Below are 25,585 nucleotides of genomic sequence, written 5' to 3'. Positions count from 1 at the left end.
TCAAACAGTTCAGAGCCCTTGGACTATTCATGGCACTGTGTTGATGCAATTCCCCTGCACAGTAAACAAAGAAAATTGAAATGACAACATTTGAGGTGTTGTAAGAAAATAACTGCAGATGCTGGTACAAATCGAAGGTATTTATTTACAAAATGCTGGAGTAACTCAGCAGGTCAGGCAGCATCTCAGGAGAGAAGGAATGGGTGGCGTTTCGGGTTGAGACCCTTCTTCAGACTGATGTCAGGGGGGCGGGACAAAGGAAGGATATAGGTGGAGACAGGAAGATAGAGGGAGAACTGGGGAGGGGAAGAGAGGGACAGAGGAACTATCTAAAGTTGGAGAAGTCAATGTTCATACCGCTGGGCTGCAAGCTGCCCAAGCGAAATACGAGGTGCTGTTCCTCCAAATTCCAGTGGGCCTCACTATGGCATTGGAGGAGGCCCATGACAGAAAGGTCAGACTGGGAGTGGGAGGGGGAGTTGAAGTGCTCAGCCACCGGGAGATCAGGTTGGTTAAGGCGGACTGAGCGAAGGTGTTGAGCGAAACGTCACTGAGCCTGCGTTTGGTTTTGCCGATGTAAAGAAGTTGACATCTAGAACAGCGGATACAATAGATGAGGTTGGAGGAGGTGCAGATGAACCTCTGTCTCACCTGGAAAGACTGTTTGGGTCCTTGGATGGAGTGGAGGGGGGAAGTAAAGGGACGGTGTTGCATCTCCTGCGGTTGCTGGGGAAAGTGCCCGGGGATGGGGTGGTTTGGGTAGGAAGGGACGAGTGGACCAGGGAGTTACGGAGGGAACGGTCTCTGCGGAATGCAGAAAGGGGAGGGGATGGGAAGGTGGCCAGTAGTGGGGTCCCATTGTAGGTGACGGAAATGTTGGAGGATGATTTGTTGGATATGCTGGCTGATGGGGTGGAAGGTGTTGCTCACTCTCAATTCACTGTCCTGTTATTATGAAGCAAGATTAAAATCCAGCAGCTATTCCTGAAATTTTGCAGTAAAGCTGGTTAGCAACAAAAATTGCATTTGTTTTGCATCTATAAAGTAGAAATTCTTTTCAAGGATTTTACAGAGACATAATGAAACAAAAATGAAGATTAAACAGAAACAGGATATAAAAGAAGGAGGTGTCCAAAATGTTGGGAAGCAGCGATTTTATAAAAGAAAAGTCATTGGAATAATGGAAAAGTTATCAAAGAGATTTCAAAAGAGGGGGAATGCACAGCCTGGGAATTGCAGTTTCCTTTAATATCCCAGTTCACCAAAAGGTTGAAGTGTAAAAGATGGAAGAAAATGATTCCTCAAGTTTTGACAGAAACAAAGTGCTGCATGCTGACTTCTTGCTCCTTGAACAAAAAAAAAGATAAGAATGATAGTTCTACTTTTTTTAAGTCACGCTGCACGTTACACAATACACAATAGGAGAGCTTCCTGAATAAAGATTCTGATTTAATCTAATCTGGACAGAAATCAAGTAAAAAAGTGTGTAACCTCCAAAACCTAATACCAGACTTGAACCCGTCTTCCAGCTTTTTCAGTAAAGCTGATTATCTGAATACTGCAGGCATAATCCACCCAAGAAAGTCAGTAAGCATTAAGCAAGTCGCCAAAATAAATCATTGGCAATGTGCCCTGTCACTGATTACAGGGGAACGGACTTGTTTAGAATCATGTGACAAAAGAAAACAAGAAGTTTCTTGGTGGGGGAGATGAGTGGTCGAGATTGGGTGGAGGTGTGTGGGGGTGAGTGTCAGTGGAGGAAATTAAATAAGTGGACTGATCTCATTTTGAAAGCATGAAAGACACATTACTTGGAAGCAAATTTTCATCTCACAATGCATAATATAAAAAAAAGGAAATTCCCAAGTCAGAAATTGGGGTTTTTTTTCAATTCACAAACCATACCACCACACCCATCATTCACACATCCCATATCCAAGTATTTAATCGAGCAGTCCCCAAAGGCACAGGACTCCAACAAGATGTGAAAATCATAGGACCTTACGATGCCCAGATCACAAAAGGGTAGGGTTCCATCATATATAGTTCATTCTGAAGAAGGGTCTCGACCCGAAACGTCACCCAATCCTTCTCTCCCGAGAAGCTGCCTGACCTGCTGAGTTACTCCAGCATTTTGTGAATAAATACCTTCGATTTGTACCAGCATCTGCAGTTATTTTCCTACACTATAGTCATTAAAAGTCATTAATACTATTCCTCAGCCTCTGACAAAATGCACCATCCACTTGACAACTTTCCTGTTAATAGTTTTTCCCTTCCTCATTCAGTTCTGGTTACATTTGGTTCTGCCCAACTTAGTTTAAGATAAACTTCCTCTATCTCATCCAATTCAATTTGGTACCACTTATCATCTCTAGCTCAAGATGGTTCTGCTCCTTCTCATCCAATTATTAAGTATCCATCCCACTATGCACCCTGAAACTCTCATCCCTGAGACTGTGCCTTCACCCATTCCACAGGCTGACAATCTTCCTTACCTCTTTGTGCTGGTAATCCCATCTGCATTTTCCTTTAAAAAAAACAAAAAAACTTCCTCTTCCTCCAGTCAAAGAACTTCTAGCCATTTCTAGAACATCTAGCCATTTCTTCCATAGACCAACATGCAGAGCTTTTCCTTGTTTCTTTCTCAAATCATTTCCGTACAAGTCAACTTCACTGACATCTATTGTTTTTTTTCTTTGCCATTCAGTCATTCCTTCTCACTGTTCTTAACTGGCATCCAATTTCATTTTTTAAATCTTCTCTTCATCGTCTGCTTACAACAAATAAGCTTCTCTTTAAGTGGTCCAGCCACGACTAACAAAATAACTATAGGTAGTACAAGATGAAACATTAAAGGTTATGTGCAGAAGTGCAAGTATTCAGCAAAGGAAAACCATGCAATTGATAAAGAAAGTGAAAATGGAATGTGAGCGGAGTCCAGTGACTCACTAATCTATTCACCGAGGAACCTGGCATCAACAGCTTCTCTAGATATGTAAATAACTTGAGCATTAGTTCCTCTGGTTTCCTTACAGAATGTCTCATAAGAGGTTGTATTCAAGAATAAAGTAACAGCTGAGAAATTAAACAATCAAATTGTCCCAAACAATTATTCTTGAATGAATACAATCATAAACTTTTAGGAAATTTTAGGAAATTTTAGAATAACATGTCTTGAGAGAAGGACTTACTGAAAAACACTAATGTAAATCGATCTTAACAGCATGGAAAAATAACAAATCCCCTCAACCTGATAATCTGCTACTTCTTCTTTCGTGTCCGTCATCCATGTTTCAAATGTTACATCACTGTCATCGTCCGTCCTGAAAGGGACACAAGCCTCCAGCGACAATCAGTGGGAGCCATCACTTGTACAGTAGACGATGGTGGTAGCAGAATTAGCACAGGACACTTCCAGTTTCCAGCCCCGCGATGTGGACGCTTCTGCTATGGGGCCAATCTGCTTCTCATCTTGAAAGATTAGCTATGGGGACAAGAGACCATGACTAGTTACCACCGACCAAAGTTATAAGCAAATTATACAAATTTCCACTTTAACTAGTGGGGTATTGCAGCGATCATGCTGGGGATGCAGCAGGTCACAAATTGTATCAAAGACGTGGACAAAGCATTACATATCCAATTTTGCTGATGATACAAATGTGTGGTCATCCATTGTCGTTAAGAAAATAGGAAAGTGGCGCAATTGGTAGAACTGCTGCATCACAGTGGCGAAGACTGTGCGGAGTTTGCATTTTAGAAACATAGAAAAATAGAAAACAGGTGCAGGAGTAGGAGTAGGCCATTCGGCCCTTCGAGCCAGCTCAGTCATTCAATATGATCATGGCTGATCACCCAGAATCAGTACCCTGTTCCTGCTTTCTCTCCATATCCCTTGATTCTGTTAGCCCCAAGAGCTATATCTAACTCTCTCTTGAATACTTCTCTCTTGAATACATTTTCATCCAGTGACCGCATGGGGTCCCTCTGGGTGCCCCGGTTTCCTCCCACATCCCAAAGATACATGTGTTTGTAGTTTAATTGGCCTCTGTAAATTGCCCCTAGTGTGTGGGGAATGGAAGAAAATTGTGTGATAACAGAACTAGATTGAACAGGTGATGGATGGTCAGCATAGTCTTTGTGGCCAAAAGAGCCTGTTTCCATGCTGTATCTCTAAACTCTAAACAATTTTAAATGAGGCCAAGACCCAGAACACTATCGCTGCCGGAAGACGCAGTACCGACCCTCACCACCTCTCTGACTGCTCAGGGGTCTGGCCCACTAACTCAGACTTTCACAGGCTGGAACCACTGAAGCTGCCACTGCCTCAGGTCCTCACCGTCCCCAGCCACTCACAGGAGTCTGTCAAAGGGACTTGATCAGAAACATCACCTATCCATGTTTTCCAGAGATGCTGCCAAACCCGCTCAGTTACTCCAGTACTTAGTGTTTTTCTTTGAACAGCAAGTGACGAAAAACATTGATGATCAGAGGTACTCGGGCAGCTTTATACATAAATCATAAAATTATTGAGCAGGCACATCAACCAATTAGGAAGACAAATATTACTATGACCTTTATTGAAAGATGATGTGAGCACAAGCATAAAATCTTACTGAAATGACAGAACTCTTGTGGAATATTGCATACATGTCTGTTCTCCTTCCAAAGAAAAAGTGTACTTGTGATTGAGAGAATGCAATGATGTTTTACTGGATGGATTATAGGAAAGGGATTTTTTTTCCAGATGAGAAGAAATTAAATAGACTGATTTTCTGCTCTTTCGAGTTTAGAAGAACATGGTGTGGGTTTTATGGAATCATAAACCCTTTGACAAGGTAGATTCAAGAATGAGATACTGCAGATGCTGGCTTACAAAAAAACCTCACAAAGTGCTGGAATAATGGTGGGTAAGGCAGGATGTCTGGAGATTTCTCCATAGATGCTGCCTGACTCCAGCTCTTTGGGTCTACATTCAAGAATGTCATTCTGGAAACATTCAGCATCGTAATGGAGCGTTTTTTTCTAATCATAGGATGGAAATAATAGAAAATACTTAATTCTTACTAGCTTCAGTATACCTCACTATCCCTCAGTACACATGATAGTAATAAACCTAAACCTTCTGATTTCTGTCAAAAAGAGCAGGCAAACAGTTTCTCTCTTGCTGGATATTTTGTTGCCTGATTAATACCCCCTTGCTGTACCAATAGCCTCTTATCAGTTCCTTTTTTATCTGAGGGAGTTAGTTACAAATTCAGTTTCCCATGTTTGTGGTACATCCTTGTAGATCTTCACCAGTCAGACTCTTGGCAAAAGGAAACTTGGACCATTTTGAATCCATTTCCAAGCAATTCATATATTGTGTTGCCTAACCCATCTTAGAAGAGAAAGCTTTGCTTCACTTGAGGCAAACCTAACAAAATCATGTTCAAAGGTCAGAAATCAAGTTTAATACATTTCCTTATCAATTTCCTCTCCCGGACACCTTTAAATATGTATTTACAACGTACTTAATGAAGAAAGATCCAGTCTCACTAAAGTAATTTATCACATAAATATTTACTCCGGAAAGCATCGTTTGATCAAGAAGGATTCTAACTGGAATGATTTCAGCATCTGAAATATTTTCTGAAATATTAAAATTATACTTTGACTTGGGTATCAAATATGTGTACTCCATATTAAACTGAGACGATTAAGAACTTAGTGATTTTGCTCAAAAAAATATCAGGACTTCACAATATATGGTACAGAAGCTTGGTTGGTTCCATGATATAAAAATGATAGAACTGCTTATTACTGAGAAAGAAAAACAAACCAAGGCCCTCAATATGTCATAATGACACTGATAACATAATCTAGATAAATAGACAATAGACAATAGACAATAGGTGCAGGAGTAGGCCATTCGGCCCTCGAGCCAGCACCGCCATTCACTGTGATCATGGCTGATCATCCATAATCAGTACCCCATTCCTGCCTTCTCCCCATATTCCTTGACTCTGCTATCTTTAAGAGCTCTATCTAATTCTTGAAAGCATCCAGAGAATTGGCATCCACTGCCTTCTGAGGCAGAGAATTCCATAGATTCACAACTCTCTGGGTGAAAAAGTTTTTCCTCATCTCCATTTTAAATGGCCTACTCCTTATTCTAAAACTGTGGCTCTTGGTTCTGGACTCCCCCAACATCGGGAACATGTTGCCTGCCTCTAGCGTGTCCAATTCCTTAATATTCTTATACTGTATGTCTCAATAAGATCCCCTCTCATCCTTCTAAATTCCAGTCGCTCCATTCATTCAACATATGAGTCCCGCCATCCCGGGAATTAACCTCGTGAACCTACGCTGCACTCCCTCAATAGCAAAAATGTCCTTCCTCAAATTTGGGGACCAAAACTCCACACAATAGTGCAGGTGTGGTCTCACAAGGGCCATGTGCAACTGCAGAAGGACCTCTTTGCTCCTATATTCAACTCCTCTTGTTATGAAGGTCAACATGCCATTAGCTTTATTCACTGCCTGCTGTACCTGCATGCTTACTTTCAGTGACTGATGAACAAGGACACCCAGATCTCGTTGTACTTCCCCATTTCCTAACTTGACACCATTCAGATAATAATCTGCCTTCCTGTTCTTGCCACCAACCTCACATTTATCCACATTAAACTGCATCTGCCATGCATATGCCCACTCACCAACCTGTCCAAGTCATCCTGCATCCTCATAGCATCCACCTCACAGTTCACACTGCCACCCAGCTTTGCGTCATCTGCAAATTTGCTCATGTTACTTTTAATTCCTTCATCTAAATCATTAATGTATATTGTAAATAGCTGCAGTCCCAGCACCAAGCTTTGCGGTACCCCACTGGTCACTGCCTGCCAAACTGAAAGGGACCCATTAATCCCTACTCTTTGTTTCCTGTCTGCCAACCAATTTTTTATCCATGTCAGTACCCTACCCCCAAAACCATGTGCTCTAATTTTGCCCACTAATCTCCTATGTGGGACCTTTTCAAAGGCTTTCTGAAAGTCCAGGCACACTACATCCATTGGCTCTCCCTTGTCCATTTTCCTAGTTACATCCTCAAAAAATTCCAGAACATTCGTCAAGCATGATTTCCCCTTAGTAAATCCATGCTGACTCGGAACGATCCTGTTACTGCTATCCAAATGTGCCACTATTTCATCTTTTATAATTGACTCCAGCATCTTCCCCACCATTGATGTCAGGCTAAACTGAAGTGCCTGTGCATATACTTGTCCTGGTTGATGCAAATTAAAATTTGCTTGTCCGACATATCGTCATCATCTCTGCTACAAAGAACACATGCTCATATGGAACGTGCTATCATTGAACATTAATCAGTTTAGCCATCAAAATCAGTCATTGTTTTAATCAATAATATCAACCAAAATGAATGCTTGCATTTGAAGTCCAGATATTTTAACAGTTTAAATACTGCTGCAAATCAATCTATTAATTTAACGTTTAAAATAGTGTTGTTTATCCTCAGAATAAAATAAATGAAAGTGTGCTTTCAGACTGTTTCTTACAACAAAGGCTAGTTTGCCTAGCAGTCCCACTGTGCATCATTCCCGCCCAACAATAGGCTCCATGACAAGACATAAACCGGTTCTCATACCTCAGCAGCCACCACCTAACAAGGCAGGCATGTGTTAAAATAGTAAGATTAAACGAGAACTTACCAGTTCGAAGTTTGATCTGTATTTTATGAGGAGTTACGATGAGGGATTACGTGAAGACCCCGTCCAGCACGTATGCGCGACATTCTTCAAAGCAGCGGTGTGGATTCACAGAAAAAACACAACGATTGAAATAAATATAGTAAAGAAAAAATAAGAACTTAATTACCAGTTGATCTGTATAATAGAGGGTGGGAGCGGAGGGCACGTAATCCCTCATCGTAACTCCTCATAAAATACAGATCAAACTTCGAACTGGTAAGTTCTCGTTTAATCTTACTATTTTATTTCGGAGTCACGTGAGTGACTACGTGAAGACTTCAAAGCTCTGTGATTCCGAACCGTGTACCAGCTCATGCTTCACTCACTGTCTGAAGACCTTAGAGGGAGGAAGTATGTTATCGCAATCAAGAACCTGTTTGTGAACAAAAAAGGTTTATTAATGACAACAAAAAACAGAGAGCTCCCCAGGGCTTAAATTAAATATTATCTGCAGACTCTAAAATTCTGTCTGCAAATGTAGCAGGTTGCGCCAGCGGCTTATTATAAAACCTTTGGAAAGTTCTTTCCGAGGACCATCCTGCTCTGGCCAGAATATGGTCCATAGGCACGTCCATTCGACTAGCCGCCGACGTAGATGCAGCCCTGGTGGAGTGAGATTTGTAAATATTAGTATTGACTCCCGCGGACTTAAGCACCTGCTTGAGCCACCTTGAGATGGTTTGGCTCGTCACCTGACCATGAGGCTTCTTGTGGCTTATCCATAAGGCTTTTTCTCTCCCTCTTAAGTTGTATGTTGTGTCTATGTAATTGGCGAGATGGGTCTTGGCACACAGCCGTGGGTCAGATGAATATGCCCAGAACTCCATGACTGGAGGCGTGGTACCTGGTCTAGTTTGTTTGACCAGTCCCTGAATATGGAATGTGAAACAGTCCAATGACTCTGTCATGCTGTCCAGCCTCAGAAGGTGGAGGGACTGTACCCTTTGAGCTGACACTAGTGCCATGAGCATGACGGATTTCAGTGTAAGTTGTTCCAGCGTGAGTGCCCTGGGCGGTGGCCATCCCCTAAGGTACGTCAGCACAATGCTGACATCCCAGATCTGAGTGTACCTTGGTCTGGGGGAGTTAGTATTAAAAATGCCCCTCATGATTTTGATTAATAGTGGATGGGACCCGAAAGCCAGTTGTCCTGCTGCTGGAACCAAATAAGCTGACAACGCACTCCTGGCTGTATTTATGGCGCTGTAGCTGAGTCCTTCCCGATGTAATCCAACCAGGAACTCCACAACACTGGTGGGTGTCGCTGTAGTGTAGGTAGTTCCTGTTTTGGAGCAATACCGTTCCCATTTCCTTATGTTGGTCAGGTATTGTCTCCTGGTGGACTCCCGGTGGGATGCGGTCATCATGTTGATGGCGTCCTCAGACAGTCCCAGGCCCAGTAGAGGTCTTTTTAGAATCTGCAAGCGAGGAGATTGACTCTGTCATGGCACGGGTGACTAATGCCTGACACTGGGTGGATTAATAATTCCGGACTGCTGGGGAATTCCAACGGTGTTTCGACAGCCATGTCGAGGGCCACTGGGAACCATGGCTGTGTAGGCCAGTCGGGTGTTATCAAGATTCCTGAAGCGGAATCCAATTGAATCTTGCGTAATACCCGACTGATGAGGCAGAAGGGAGGAAAAGCATAAACGAACATTTTCCCCCAATACAGCGTGAATGCATCAACTGCTGCTGCCTCAGGGTCTGGTTCCCAAGCGACATACGTTGGTACCTGGTGATTCAGCCTGGATGCAAATAGATCGATATCTGGTGTGCCATATTGCTTTGTAATTTCGGCAAATACTTTGGGATTTAACATCCATTCGATGTTATCGTTAAATTTGCGTGACCTGGTGTCTGCCACTGTATTTTGCTTACCTGGTAGGTAAGTTGCTGATAACCAAGTATGTCTTTCGACACACCATTGCCAGATTAGGTTGACCAATTTGTCACACGATATAGACTTTACACCACCCATGTGGTTGATATAAGCCACCACCGTGGTATTATCTAATTGCAACCGGACATGTGCATGATGCGTATTAGATGAATATGCTTTTAAACCATAAAACGCACCCAACATTTCTAAATAGTTGATACCCCGTGTCTGTAGGCAAGATGATTCAGAATTAGTCCATCTGCCCCCTGTGCTGGATTGCATGTTAGTTGCTCCCCAGCCCAAAGCACTGGCATCCGTTTGAATGGTTAATACTGGGTTGGTGATTATTATGGGACTGGAACTGAGCCTAATGTTCCTTGTCCACCATTGTAACTCTGGAATGGATTCAGCAGTTAAATCCATAGCTCGGTCAAAGTGACCTGAGTTTTGCTTTAGTGCGTGCACTTTTGCTCTTTGTAAATTTTGGTAGTGCAAAGGCCCAAATTGTACAGCTGGAAAAGCTGCTACCATTTTACCAATAACTCTAGCTACCTGCCGTATGGTTGGCTGACGTTTATGCATTAGTTCGTGGCATGATAGTGCCAATTCTGATGCTTTCCCCTTCGGCAGAGTTACAAACATGCGAACAGTATCAATCGTAAATCCAAGATAGTCCATGGTAGTGGACGGTGTAAAATTGGATTTATCTGGATGTATGACAAACTCCAAAGTTTCAAACAAACGTTTGGTGGCTGCTACTGCCAAAATAGCTGTCTCCAAGGTTTTCCCTACTATTAAAATGTCGTCTAAGTACGCCATGACTATATGCTTTTGTTTCCTCAATAATGCCAAGGCGGGTTTTAAGATTTTAGTGAACAACCTTGGAGCGGAGGTTAGTCCATTTGGTAAGGCTTTAAATTGCCATAGCTGTTTCATCCAGATAAACTTTAAGTATTTACGATGCTCCTTGTGTATGGGTACTGAGTAGTAGGCATCTTTTAAATCAATGCCTGCTAGAAAGTACCCTCTAGAAATCAAAAGTCTGGCGGTTTGAAAAGTTTCCATCTTAAAATGTGTATACTTAACTGACTCGTTTAACGTAGTTAAGTCAATGATGATGCGACATCCACCATCTTTTTTAGTTTTAGTGAAAATATTAGACACAAATTCCAAAGGTTCATGTTTTGTTCTTTCAATGACACCTTTTGCTAGTAGCCTCACAAGTTCAGCTTGACCCTCTTGTTTCTCTTTGACTGAGAGGGTGAATACCCTTTGGGGTATATGCTGAACTGGCGGAATGTTTTCATGAACAAAGTCAATTTTATAGCCATGAATGCAGCTTAGTATGTACTTGTCATTAGTGATGGTTTCCCATGCATCCAAAAACAAGTGCAATCTCCCCCCTGATAGTATAGAGCCCCTACTGCTCATATGCTGAGAGGAACCAGATCCACCTACCTCCATGGTTACTGGTGCTACTTCTGCCTCTTCGCTGGACGATGAGGTGTCTGCTGGGCTGTAGAGGGCTGCTGTTGATGTAGATGTTGACGTTGATGTTGTTGGGGGTGGCGCATTTTCCATGGGGTCCGCTCTGGGCGCGGGCCTAAAAAAGGCTTACGGGGAATGGTTGCGGACCCCGAGCTTTCACCAGTCCCATATGGTGGTCTACGACTGGTGGACGCCGTGGGGTACTGCCGCCTGGGTTTGTTAGGTCTGCTCGGTCCCAAACCTGCCCTCACGAGACCAAAGGTCTTGGATTCTTCCTCTAGGTCTTTCACCTTTTTTGGAAGGTCCTTTCCAAAAAGCAGAATTGGAGGTTCTGAACCCGGTGTTTTGCAAAGTCCCGCAAACTTAGGGTTGAGGGTAGGCTTGATGATTTCCTTCCGTAAATTGTTTATCTGATATTGAGTGGTGCACAGCAGAGCTAATGTATCTTGCTGATTTGTGGAGATGTCCACACCATCAATGGACCGAGCATATGATGTCATCCCTGCAGTCAGGAGTTTAAGGATTTTCTGGAGCTTCAACTCCAGGTTCCTGATGTTCTGCCCCAAATGTCCCCAAATTTGGCTGTTTACAGCTGGTACATTCAATGATGTACAATTTTCTGGGGCTGTATATAGTTCAAGAGCCTCATTGACCACCCGTTCTTGTAGGGGTTTTGAGGACAGGTGGTCAATGCTGGCTGCAAGTTTCGGCTCTAAAGGCCGACCCCCTCATGGAATGACCACGTAGCGGTTGACCACACCCAGCAGCTCTTCCTGATCCTGTACACTCTGCGTACTCCGGACATCTTCAGCCAACAACCCCTCTTGTTGACCAGCCCAGACCTGGTCGCCAATGCTGCCTTCAAAAGAAGGTGAGGCAATGGCCAGTGCCGTAAAGGGCACTGCGGGAGTGCCTGGGCTCCCTTGGCGAGTCTGCTGCTGCTCTCTCAGCAGATCTCGCTGGAGCATTTGCTCCATAAGCCGTTCCATTCGGCTTAGGCGGCTGCCAGTGCCGCTCTCGAGCGGTGTGGCATCTTCATCCGAATCGTCGGATACTACCGCCCGGTTCTGGCTGCAGGTACCTACAGCTCGCTGCTCAGGCTGCACTAGCGGTGCTGGGCTCGGCTCGGTAGTTATTGCTGCCGCCTCTTGCCCCCCCTCCAAAGAACGTTCCTCAACGGAAGACGAACGGGGGCGAGCTGCAAATTTCTTCCCTCTGGTCTTGCTCATTTTCCTGGAACATAAAGCAGACCACAGAGAAAATACTCACGGCCACGGTAAAACTTACCTGTCGGCCCGACTTTTCAATTTGTAGCGGGAGCACCTTGAACTCCCGTTCGTCGCGGGTGCACTGCATGAACGCTAATGTCGCGCATACGTGCTGGACGGGGTCTTCACGTAGTCACTCACGTGACTCCGAAATAAAATTTACCTTTGCCTTCAATGTGTCAGCATCAGTGCTTTTTTTGTCGACAAAAGTTACTGAAACACATTTTTAATAAAGATATGCATCAGGTGGTTGGTAAACAAAAGAACTTTGTGGAGATGTTGGTATACTGTACCGAAAACAAAAAAGCACTGGTCAGAACAATTTTTATTCTTCCAATGGAAAATGTTTGGATATCAAGACATCAAATGTGGCACAAACCTCACATCCCACTGAGCTCCATGCATCTGTACACATTGGCGTCATGAGGTCATTACTTCAGGCGTTACCATGCAGGCTCCGCCAAAATCTGGTGAATCTGCTGGCAGGATAAGCAAACCAATGCCTGTATCATTCCCAAGTCAGCATCTCCAGCAGAGAGGCCCAAATTACACTCAGCTGACTTAAATGGGCAGGCCATGTTGTCCTCATGCCCAATTCCAGACTCCCAAAGCAGATAACGTTCCCAGTTCTATCACAGCCTGATGATACCAAGTGGAAAGATGAAACAATTCAAGGATATTCCCAAGGAATTATTGAAAAAGTATCATGCCCTCACTTTCCCATAGGGATCTGTGCAGTCAGGAGAGTGCAGGCCGGGTTCACCAGGATCCTGCCTGGACTAGAGGACTTTAATAACTGGGAAAGATTATATTAGATGGGCAGTTTTTCCTGAAATGAAGGAGGCTCAGGTGTGACTGATATATAGATGGGATAGATAGTCAATCTTTTCCCCCCAATGGTGGGAGTATACAAAAAAATCAAGAGGGTGAGATTTAGAGGGAAAGGATTTTTAAAGGGCATCTGAGGGTCAATGTTTCTTGGTCCACAGAAAACAGATGATATCTGGAATGTAGAAACATAGAAACATAGAAAATAGGTGCAAGAGGAGGCCATTCGGCTCTTCGGGCCAGCACCGCCATTCATTGTGATCATGGCTGATCATCCCCAATCAATACCCCGTGCCTGCCTTCTCCCCATATCCCATGATTCCACTAGCCCCTAGAGTATCTAACTCTCTCTTAAATCCATCCAGTGATGTGGCTTCCACTGCCCTCTGTGGCAGAGAATTCCACAAATTCACAACTCTCTGGGTAAAAAAGTTTTTTCTCACCCTAGTTTTAAATGGCCTCCCCTTTATTCTAAGACTGTGGCCCCTGGTTCTGAACTCGCCCAACATTGGGAACATTTTTTCCTGCATCCAGCTTGTCCAGTCCTTTTATAATTTTATATGTTTCTATAAGATCCCCTCTCATGATTCTAAACTCCAGTGAATACAAGCCTAGTCTTTTCAATCTTTCCTCATATGTCAGTCCCGCCATCCCAGGGATCAATCTTGTGAACGTACGCTGCACTGCCTCAATTACAAGATTACAAGGATGTCCTTCCTCAAATTAGGAGACCAAAACTGTACACAATACTCCAGATGTGGTCTTACCAGGGCCCTATACAACTACAGAAGAACCTCTTTACTCCTATATTGAAATCCTCTTGTTACGAAGGCCAACATTCCATTAGCTTTCATCACTGCCTGCTGTACCTGCACGCCAACTTTCAGTGACTGGTGTACAAGGACACCCAGGTCTCGCTGCACCTCCCCCTTACCTAACCTAACTTCATTGAGATAATAATCTGCCTCCTTGTTTCTGCCGCCAAAGTGGATAACCTCACATTTATCTATATTATACTGCATCTGCCACGCATCTGCCCACTCACTCAACCTGTCCAGGTCACCCTGCAACCTCCTAACATCTTCTTCACAGTTTACACTGGCACCCAGCTTTGTGTCATCCGCAAACTTGCTAGTGTTGCTTCTAATTCCCTCCTCCAAATCATTAATATATATGGTAAACAGTTGTGGCCCCAACACCGAGCCTTGCGGCACTCCACTCGTCACTGCCTGCCATTCTGAAAAGGACCCGTTTACTCCTACTCTTTGCTTCCTGTCTGCCAACCAATTTTCTATCCATGTCAACACCCTACCCCCAATACCATGTGCTCTAATTTTGCTCACCAATCTCTCATGTGGGACAATAGACAATAGACAATAGACCTTATCAAAGATTTTCTGAAAGTCTAGATACACTACATCCACTGGCTCCCCTTTATCCATTTTACTTGTCACAACCTCAAAAAATTCCAGAAGTTTAGTCAAGCATGATTTCCCTTTCATAAATCCATGGACTCGTCCTTTTACTGCTATCCAAATGCACCGTTATTACCTCTTTAAGACTCCAGCATCTTCCCCACCTCTGAAGTCAGGCTAACTGGTCTGTAATTCCCCGTTTTCTCTCTCGCTCCTTTCTTCAAAAGTGGGATAACATTAGCTATCCTCCAATCCACAGAAACTGATCCTGAATCTATTGAACATTGGAAAATGATCACCAATGCTTTCACTATTTCCAGAGCCACCTCCCTGAGTACCCTGGGATGCAGACCATCAGGCCCTGGGGATTTATCAACCTTCAGTCCCATCAATCTACCCAATACTATTTCTCGCCTAATGCAAATTTCTTTCAGTTCCTCTATCCCCCTAGATCCTCTGTCCTCTAGTACATCTGGGAGATTGTTTGTGTCTTCCTTAGTGAAGACAGATCCGAAGTACCTGTTCAACTCTTCTGCCATTTCCTTGTTACCCATAATAATTTCACCCGTGTCTGCCTTCAAGGGACCCACATTTGACTTTGCTACTCTTTTTCTCTTAACATATCTGAAGAAGCTTTGACTGTCCGTCTTTATATTCTTGGCCAGCTTCCCCTTGTACTTTTCAGCCCGTATTGCCCGTTTTGTTACCTTCTGTTGTCCTACGAAAGTTTCCCAATCCTCTGGCTTCTGGCTACTCTTTGATGTGTTATACATCTTTTCTTTTTGTTTTATTCCATCCCTAACTTTCCTTGTCAGCCACGGTTGCCTCCTACTCCCCTTAGACTCTCCCTTCCTTTTTGGAATGAAATGATCCTGCGTCTTCCGGATTATGCTCAGAAATTCCTGCATTTTTCCGAGCTCTCTAAAGTCACGCTGCAGAATATTCATCCCCTTCTTTCCGACATCGTTTGTGCCAACATACACTACCACTTCCGGCTGTTCACCTTCGCCCTTGAGGATTTCCTGCACTCTGTCCATGACATCCTGGATCCTGGCACCAGGGAGTCAGCACACCATCCTCGAATCCCATCTGTTGCCGCAGAAACCCCTGTCCCAACCTCTCACAATGGAGTCTCCTACTACCACGGCGTTGCCTGACGTCGGCCTCTTTGGTTTTGGCTCAACAGCACTTTTTGCTTCGCAAGCCAGTCTGCCGCTCAGTGTGGCAACGTCTTCTTCCCCGACAGCTTCCAAGTGGGTGAACCTGTTCTCAAGAGGTGCAACACCTGGGGACCTTTGCACTCCATGTTTCCTTCTCTTTCTCACCATCACCCACCTTCTCTCTTCCAGTACCTTTGGTGTAACAATCTCACTGTAGATGTACTGCCTATATTTAAGTAAATAGTGCAGGATGAGTCAGGGAGCTTAATCCTTTTGCCCTGCAGCCTCTCTGTTGATCCTTGACATCATGTCTTCTAATTGCTGCTTGCCATGCCTGTAAGGTAGCACGGTGACACAGCAGTAGAGCTGCTGCCTTACCATGCTTACAGCGCCAGAGACGCGGGTTTGATCCCGACTACGGGTTCTGTCCGTATGGAGTTCGTACATTCTCCCCTTGACTGCGTGGATTTTGTCCGAGATTTTCGGTTTCCTCCAACACTCCAAAGACGTACAGGTTTTTAGGTTAATTGGCTTGGTATGAATGTAAATTGCCCTTAGTGTTGGTGGAATAATGTTAATGTAGGGGGGTTGTTGGTCAGTGTGGACTCGGTGGGCCGAAGGGCCTGTTTCCACACTGTATCTCTAAACTAATTGACTGCCTTTTAAGAATTGATGTTTTAATAATAGGTTTTATGCAGATCCGACAGCACATAATTCCAGCACTTTTAAAAGTATTTTCAGGCACCGCTGTGATTTTATTTGATGGAAAAATTCATGAGCATTAATGCTAGACACAGTGCCCATTAAATGCACAAAAAATCCTTTAAAAATTTCCAGGCTCTCTATAAATTTTATTGTTAAGAATATAATCCTAGTCTACTCAGGCAGTAAACCCACCATTCCTAGAATCAGTCGGGTGAATATTCAGGCCACCCCATCTATTGCAACACATCCTTTCTTACACAAGATGACAAAACTATATGTAGTCCTCTTGGTGCGGCCTAAACAATGTACAATATAATTGCAGCAAAACTTCCTTACTCCTGTTTTCAAATGCTCGTGCAATTAAAAAGTTAAGATATCAATTGTCCCCCGAAACACAGGTTGAACTTGAATGTTGGCTTTCTGTGAATCGGATAAAAAGGGGCCCATGTTCTTTATACATCAGCACCACACAAACTCTCTACATTTAAAAGTAAAACCATGTTTCTTTGTTTTGTGTACAAAGCAGATGAACCCACAATTTTCCAAGTTGCATGCCTTCATATTCTAGCCTTCTTCATAATTTGTCTCTATCCCCTGAACCCTGTTTACACCCTTCTCCATCCTGCCTCACAATCCAACTTAGTTTAGTATCATCAGCAAATTTGGAAAACAACATTTAGTCCTCAACCAAATTGTTGATAATAGAGTCATCTCAACTTTGCATGCTGCAGAAATCCTTTCTGTTGGTGGAGAACAAAATCCCTTCTAAATTCTCTTTTTTGATTTCTTGTTGACTACTTCAGTTCTTCTTTTCTCCTTAAGATATTACATAAACCCTCAGTTCTTTTCAAGGTCAATGATACCCACCCAGCCTATTTATCCTTTTCTGATAGATACTGGTAATAGAGTTTACACCTATGTAACGCTTTTTGTATTCTCCATGCCTCTGTTTCCTTTTCATTATATGATAACTCTACATGGTCTCAGCAAAGATTATTTCAACTTTGCAGTTTTATCTTATTAAAATGAAAATGAATGCTTGGTTTTCTCTTGTTATGGCTTCATTAAACTGTCTTTCGCAGCCATTGGATCACTGTGTTCCCCATAAGTACAATTAAAAGTAATATATCAATAAAATTCATCCATAACTTTTCCTGGAAAATGATGAAATGTCTCAAAAGTGCTACAAATCCAGTACAATACGCAGCTACATTCTTTTAAATGATAATTATCCTGCCTGGAAAATTATTTCACAGATCTTTCAGATACACTTGTTAAAAAATGTTCTCTATGCTAAAGACAATAGCTGGTCCATTGCATTGCAATCACAATAAATCGATAGCTAATTTGGAATTCAGAGATACAGTAAAGAACCTAGTTTTTTTAATGTACTCATTGACCAGTATTAATGGGGGTTTTTTTTGCATTTTTATTCGTGGACTTGTTTTTTGCTCATCCATTTAGATTTTATTATCCAGAGGATTTGTGGTCCACACTTAATTTAACAAAACATAACACCAGGTACTCCATGAACTAGATGCATCTATATTCTGTAAGTTTATTGTTGTATTTCTTGGTGAACCAGCTGACATCAGACACAACTAAACGGAAGCTCATGTCATCATTAGAGTCAAGACCTTTCAGCCCCAGGATATTACTGCAGGTGTTCTCCAGGGAAAAGTCCTATCATTACCAAGTCGGATATATAGGAATACATCAAAGCTGAGAAATATAAACATTTGGGAAACATCCATCTTGTTCTTCCTCTTCCTATTGCATGTTACTCAAAATTGGCAACTTTTGTCCATTCTATTCCATTATTCTTCATTCTGCTTGAATAATTCTCAAGCATAATATTAAATCATATCAAGGTCATTATTCGCAGGGTGTTCCCCTCCTTCTACCCATCTCAACTATTTATAATTACTTGTTGGGAATCTGGTACACATTTTACATGTCAATCCCTTGCAACTTTAGTCTTGTTCTTTTGTTAATTGATAAAACACCTGTTGAGGTCCCAAATAACAAATATTTGTTCTTAAACTAAGTCTTTGTATTAGGTGATTATGGACTGTCCATATTAGTACAATTGTTCATATTTTCTACCCATATTAAGTTTTACGGTCTTACAAATCAGTCACTGAAAGTAAGCATGCAGGTACAGCAGGCAGTGAAGAAAGCCAATGGCATGTTGGCCTTCGTTTCAAGAGGATTTGAATTTAGGAGCAAGGAGGTCCTATTGCAGTTGTACAGGGCCCTGTTGAGACTGCACCTGGAGTATTGTGTGCAATTTTGGTCTCCTAATTTGAGGAAGGACATTATTGCTAATGAGAGTGCAGTGTAGGTTCACCAGGTTAATTCCTGGGATGGCAGGACTGACATATGATGAAAGAATGGGCCGACTGGGCTTGTATTCACTGGAATTTAGGATGGGAATCTTGTAGAAACATATAAAATTCTTAGAGGATTGGTCAGGGTGGATGCAGGATAAATGTTCCCGATGTTGAGGGAGTCCCGAACCAGTGGTCACAGTTTAAGAATAAGGGGTGGGGCATTTAGGACAGAGATGAGGAAAATCTTTTCACCCAGAGTTGTGAATCTGTGGAATTCTCTGCCACAGAAGGTTGTGGAGGCCAATTTACTGGATTTAGATTTAGCTCATGTGGCTAAGGGAATCAAGGGATATGGGGAAAAAGCAGGAACGGGGTACTGATTTTGGATGATCAGCCTTGATCATATTGAATGGCGGTGCTGGCTCAAAGGGCCGAATGGCCTACTCCTGCACCTATTTTCTTTGTTTATGTTTCTAAATCACTTTTTTTCTACTGCCATCTTATTTTCTCTTTTCAAGATGCCTTGTATTCCATACTCTTAAATATCAGTTATGATTGTTATAGTCTTTAAAAAAAAAAATTAGTTCTCTCTCTCCAACCTCTCTGAATCTTCACCAACAACTCTTCTCAGATATGTACCTCAATGAAATCACATTCATCCATTCTCCATTGACCGTCAGTCCACTGATTCCAATCTCTCTTGTTGGAACCAACTCTTCAGCCCAGAAATTAATCTAATAAATCTACATTTCAATGTCTATAAATCAATTATATATTTCCTTGAGTACAGAGGTCAAAACTGTTTATAATTCTCTTAAAGTCTCAAAGTCTTGTACCATTACAGATTTTGTAATTCACTGCAACAAAGTATAACATTTAATTGGAATGTTTAATGTTACCTGTGTAAGGGGTTTCTGCGCCGAGCTTTCGCCCGACCTAAGGTCCCCGTGCCTTGCTCTGATCCCTTGACCAGGCCGCGCACACTGGTTCCCCGTGAGTGGTTCGACCCACTCACCCCTTAAGGTTCTAGACACTGGACTTAGATGCAGGAGCGTTTATAGTGCAGAAAAATTCAACCAGACCAGATTTGAAGACCAGGGTTTAAATGGAAAAGGCTTTTATTGAACGCTTGGGACTATTGTCCATGAATACTTATACAGTTCTATAAGACATATCTATAAGACACATACCGAATTACATGAATACTTTTGACTATAAATCATAAAACACAGTTCTACAAGACATATACATGAATACCTTTTACTCTGAATTCTAAAACGCACAGTTCTACAAGACATATACACGACTGTAAGATGGGGAACGTACGACACATCGCAAAATTGACCAACACATATTCCTTTACACACCCACGTTTATTCAAACCACCCTCCCCTCTACACTAAACTATGTCCAGGATATGCAGGATCGGAGTACATGCTCACCATGGGGCTATTACTGGGGTTACTGGCTGTTCGTGCTGCTTCTCCGCTGCTTTCCGTGAGGGTCGTGCTTGTCCCCTGAGTTTCTTCCTTCCGTTTCTTGCGTTCCTTGCAGGTTTTCTTGCAGTATTTCTTCTCGCGTTGCGTGCCGGTTCCTCTCTCTTGCACTTCGCTTCTTCTTGCCTGTCTTTTCTTCCTCCTGCATCCGTTTGACTTCTGCCTTGCATGAGTTTAAAACCCAAAAGTCGTGGCCAGTTATACTATTCTGACCCGTCCTATCTCCCGCCAGATCTCGGGATCTCTTTGTTTAAAAGATATGTATTGAGTTTTCTCTCTGATCTGCGCTTATGTCCGGGGGTACCGGGGATGGCCAGACGGTGTTAATTGGTATTTCGTTGCGAGGTGATGGGTTTAACTGGTTTCCCATCACCTACCAGGTAGTTTTCTATGGGCTATTGTGCCCCCTTAACGAGATTAACTGTGTAGGTCGGCTTGGGGCATTGTGAGTATGCTGATGTCAGCGCCCCAGTGTCTGGACTTCGACCTGGTTTCGCAGGTTTCTGCATGGCCAATACCCATCCATTGTTCTGGCCGTGGCTTTGCAGAAACCTAGAGACTGGGCTGTAAGGTTTTTACTTTTGTGGCTGGTCACGAGGTCCTGCAGCCATCTTAGGACCCACAGATTGTGACATCCCTTGGTAAACTGACCGCAGCCTTTCTCCGCTATCAGCCCCAGTCTCCCGTTTAAAATGTCCAAACTGCAGCTCTTTGGTTTGATGTTGATTGCAGAATGAGGGAAAACTTCTCAAATCTTACACCTGCGAGTGAAACTCAGTTTTAATTATCGGCATCACCATTTCCCAATTTATTACCATTTAAAATACAAGTCATCCTCGGGTTAGAAATTTTACAAAAAGTTGCTGACTTTATGCACATTGCACATTTGAATGAGCTCCAATAATATTGTTAATTTCAAAAGTCCATTCATTCCGATGTACCGCTGAACTAGTTTCCATACTCTCTCTCTCTCCCATTACTTTTTGTAATTGCTCTCTCTCTCTCTCATCAGTGTATTGTTCTTTTGGTGCCATTGATTACTATGCTGTGGAAGTGTGATTCCCACAGAGTGATTTATGTGCAATTTCAGACTTATAGACAAAATCAACTTGACGTGCACCAGTGGAATCCGTTCATTACCAGGTAGCCTATATATCAGGTTTGCTATTCGCTCTATCATCATAAGTAAACTCATTATAAACCATTCACCAGCTTTATTTGTTTAACCATCTATGTCCTTTACCAGACGTTGTGCCCTGATCACAGTATATTTCCCCACCTGGATTTGTATTATCAAATTGTAAGTGAATGGGTAAAGTGTTATAAACCCAAGTCAGTTATATAGGTTGTCGTGTAGTTTGGATGTCCTGCTCATTGAAGATCAAAACTAAGAAAAGATGCTAGTAAGGAGGCTTTGTCATCATCTAACCTTCTAACACTCTGGAGTAAGAGTGTTCCATTTTCTTTCCTTAGCAAATATGAAATTCACAGCCAAAAAAATGTGAAAACTATAGCAGAATGTGATTTTGTTTAAAATCTATTATGGTAAATTGATGTGCAAGTATTTTGTTATAATGTCAAGTAACTGACACTTTGTTTTACAGAGATATACCTGCATTCTTCTGATACTATCCTGCCACAAGATACCAAGGTCCCTGGCTACAGAATTGGAATATAATGTGCAAGAAAATGAAGATGAAGGAATATTTATTGGGAATATAGCCAATGATATAAACTTAGCAATGGACGTGGAATGCGACTTACTGGCTTATAAATTCCTGAAGGAAATGGAATATGTCATGCTGAAGAGTGAGAGCGGGGAACTATATACAACAAAGCAGAGGATCGACCGAGAAACTTTATGCCCAATGGAGTTCCATGGCAGTCCTTGTAGCCAGGAAGTCAATGTGATCATTCTATGTGCCAATCGGTACCTGCAAATGGTGAAGGTTAAGATAATCATTTTGGACGTCAATGATAATGCACCACATTTTGAAGAAGAAGTGATGGAGCTCTATATTCCAGAGGATGCAGCTGTTGGCACATCATATGCAATAGATTATTTTGCCACCGATAATGATGCCGGGAAAAATAGCATTCAACAGTATTATCTTGACAGCAGCCAGAATGTATTTGGCTTGAAAGTTGGTGAAACATCCTCCATTGTTGTCCTGCAATCGTTAGATCGAGAGACAAAGAATATGTACAAGATAAAAATTATAGCAATGGATGGCGGCACACCTCCATTAACTGGAACAGCCACATTTCTGATCAATGTTCAAGACATTAATGACAACTGTCCTGTTTTTAATACATCAGAGTTTGTGCTTCAGATCCCGGAAAATATGTCTGCTGATAGTGTGGTGACACAGCTTCATGCTGTAGATGCAGATTTAGGACTGAACGCAGAAATCACCTATTCTTATGGCACTCGTGTGCAGGATATATCAAAGAAATTGTTTCACTTAGACAGTGACACTGGGCGCATCACGTTTTCTGGAAATCAAAGTCCAGCGACACAGTCTGAGCACAAGCTCACTGTCTTAGCTAATGGCCCAGGCTGCGCCCCAGCCATTGTTCGAATAACAGTGATCATCATTCACAACAGCAAGTATGATCCAAAGTTGGAAATAAGCTACATAGCCAACCAGGTGGATGGTGTGATTTTCCTGAAGGAAACAGCACCTGTAAACACACCAATTGCTCTGCTGGAGGTGTCTGATCCTGACCATTATCTAAAAGGTTCACTCTATATTGTTGGGAATGTTCCCTTCTATCTAAAACCCTACGAAAGGTCAGGGAAAAAACAATTGGTTGTCACATCACAGCATTTAGATTACGAGCTCGAAAACCAGTATGAAATCACCATTAAGGCTGAAGATCCCCACAATGTTCATGAAAGAACAATCCTTGTTCAGATTACTGATGAAAATGACAACTCTCCACAATTTCACCAAAGTCCCTTTGAAATTTCCGTTGAAGAAAACAATGACCCAGGGGCTCTATTGCTGAAGATTTTTGCAACAGATGCAGACAGTGGTCAAAATGGGAAAGTGGCCTACCATCTGGGACCTGACGCTCCAACCATCTTTTCAATTGAACAATTTACCGGGATTTTAACCGTATCCACCACCTTGGACAGAGAGAGAGAGAAATTGTACACATTTACTGTTTCTGCGAGTGATCATGGAACCCCGCCCAGAAGGAAGAGCACTATTGTAATCGTTCACGTCTTGGACCAGAATGATAATGTACCCTCTTTCCTCACGAATTACTATACATTCTTTATACCAGAAAATTTCCCAAGTCATGGTGAAATTGGAGTTATTAATGTAACAGATTTAGATGCAGGCCTCAACGGACACATTATTGTGTCAATCCTGAATGGCAATCATGATTTTTTAATGGACAACACCAGAGGAACTTTACGCTGCAATTCTTCAGTGGACAGAGAAAAGAATACCATGCATGTGTTTTGGGTGGAGGCCGTTGATGGTGGACTACCATCCCTCTCCGCAACAGCAAAAATAACAGTGTTTGTCCTGGATATAAATGATAATCCTCCCATCGTATTACTTCCTCAGTCTAATGCATCGTGGCTTTTTGTGCCCCCTAACACGCCTCAAGGAGCCTCTGTGGCTGAGATTTATGCTGTTGACTATGACACTGGTATTAATGCTGTCATGACATTTAATATAGTTGGCAGAAATGGCCCTGCACCACACATCTTTGGAATTAATACAGCAACGGGAAATATTACATTGCAGGAGAAATTGTTGCACAAAGACTATGGGTTGTATCAACTGCTGGTTAAAGTCAGCGATCTTGGGCAACCGCAACCACTCCATTCCATGATAATGGTAAATTTATTTGTCAACGAGACTGTGAGCAATAAAAGTTACTTGGAGGCTTTGTTACACAGCCAAACCGTTTTCACAGAAGAGAAACAGACAGAGCCAAATGCATGCCCCTTATTGCAGACATTGGACCTTCCCTGCTCACCTCCTGTAATTCCCATTGCCGTCGCAATGATTGTTGTATCGGTGATATTTCTAACCATTGCTCTTTATATGCTGCTGAGCATAAGAAAGAAAACCAAAAGGAAAGAACTTTACAAAGATGCCCAAATACCACTAAAAATAAACCTTGACTACTACACAAAAGACTGGAATGATGCACAATTATAATGCTGAATGGCTTGTTTTAAAAACACAGGACAAACCGCAATAAGAACATGTTCAATGACCTTTTAGATTGAATAGAAGTGAACCATTTCAAGAACCTTTTATTTTTCAGATATATAAAAAGTATATATATTTATAACCTTTCCTCAACAAGTTGCATTTTTACAAACACTTCACAAATGTTGAATGAATGCAACTGAGAATTTTGGCGCAAAATATTAACACTGATTATTTGAAGTTCAAAAGAACTGCAAATAAAACTTCTAACTGTATAGATCCATTAATAAATGGAAATTCGGCACAAGAATGTTACAATCGGCTTGGATCATTGAAATATTGAATTAAGTAGCTTGATTGTGAAATATATGTACCATTAAACATGTCATTGTTAGCAGGATAACAAAAGAAATCATCTATTCTATTAAATATCAAAAGGTAAATCATATTGCTATATTTGCATTACAATAAAGTAGTTTCAGATTATCTAATTCTTTGGTTCGCTCAAGATCAGTAGCATATTTTATAGTTTGAACATTCAGATTCAGAGGATGAATCAAGAGTTGGAAATGCTTAATTTATATGATACTTTAAAATTAGAACAAAGAGAACAGTTGATTACTGTCCTTACCCCACATGGACAGAAGTAGTCTCCAATTTCCAACTCATTGAATAGAAGTATCAGCGAAGGGTTAGGCAAGGGTCACTAGCTGGACTCCCAGACACTGCATAAATCATAGTGATTATAAGGTCATAAGTGATAGGAGCTGAATTAGGCCATTCGGCCCATCGTCTTCCCCGCCATTCAATCATGGCTGATCTATCTCTCCCTCTTAACCCCGTTCTCCTCCCTTCCACCCATAACCCCTGACACCCATACTAATCAAGAATCTATCTATTTCTGCTTTCAAAATATCCATTAACTTGGCTTCCACAGCCATCTGTGGCAAAGAATTCCACAGATTCATCACCCTCTGACTCAAGAATTTCCTTCCTATTTCCTTTCTAAAGGAACGTCCTTTAATTCTGAGGCTATGACCTCTGGTCCTAGACTCTCCCACTAGTGGAAACATCC

General features: G+C 42.2%; 1 protein-coding gene across 1 annotated transcript in view; it reads left to right on the top strand.

Moving 5' to 3' along the window:
• The window catches only part of LOC144600364 (protocadherin-20-like), a 29,505-nt gene extending 4,678 nt beyond the window's left edge, over positions 1–24,827 (top strand). The window contains exon 2 of the mRNA XM_078411939.1: positions 21,934–24,827. Coding sequence (XP_078268065.1) covers positions 21,934–24,516 — 2,583 coding nt within the window. The 3' untranslated portion in view covers positions 24,517–24,827. The remainder of the gene's footprint in view (positions 1–21,933) is intronic.
• Positions 24,828–25,585: the final 758 nt, after the last annotated feature.

The sequence above is a fragment of the Rhinoraja longicauda genome, chromosome 15 (assembly GCF_053455715.1).
Source record: "Rhinoraja longicauda isolate Sanriku21f chromosome 15, sRhiLon1.1, whole genome shotgun sequence".
In the NCBI taxonomy this organism is placed as follows: Eukaryota; Metazoa; Chordata; class Chondrichthyes; order Rajiformes; family Arhynchobatidae; genus Rhinoraja; species Rhinoraja longicauda.
This window is presented reverse-complemented; position numbering and strand designations above follow the sequence as displayed.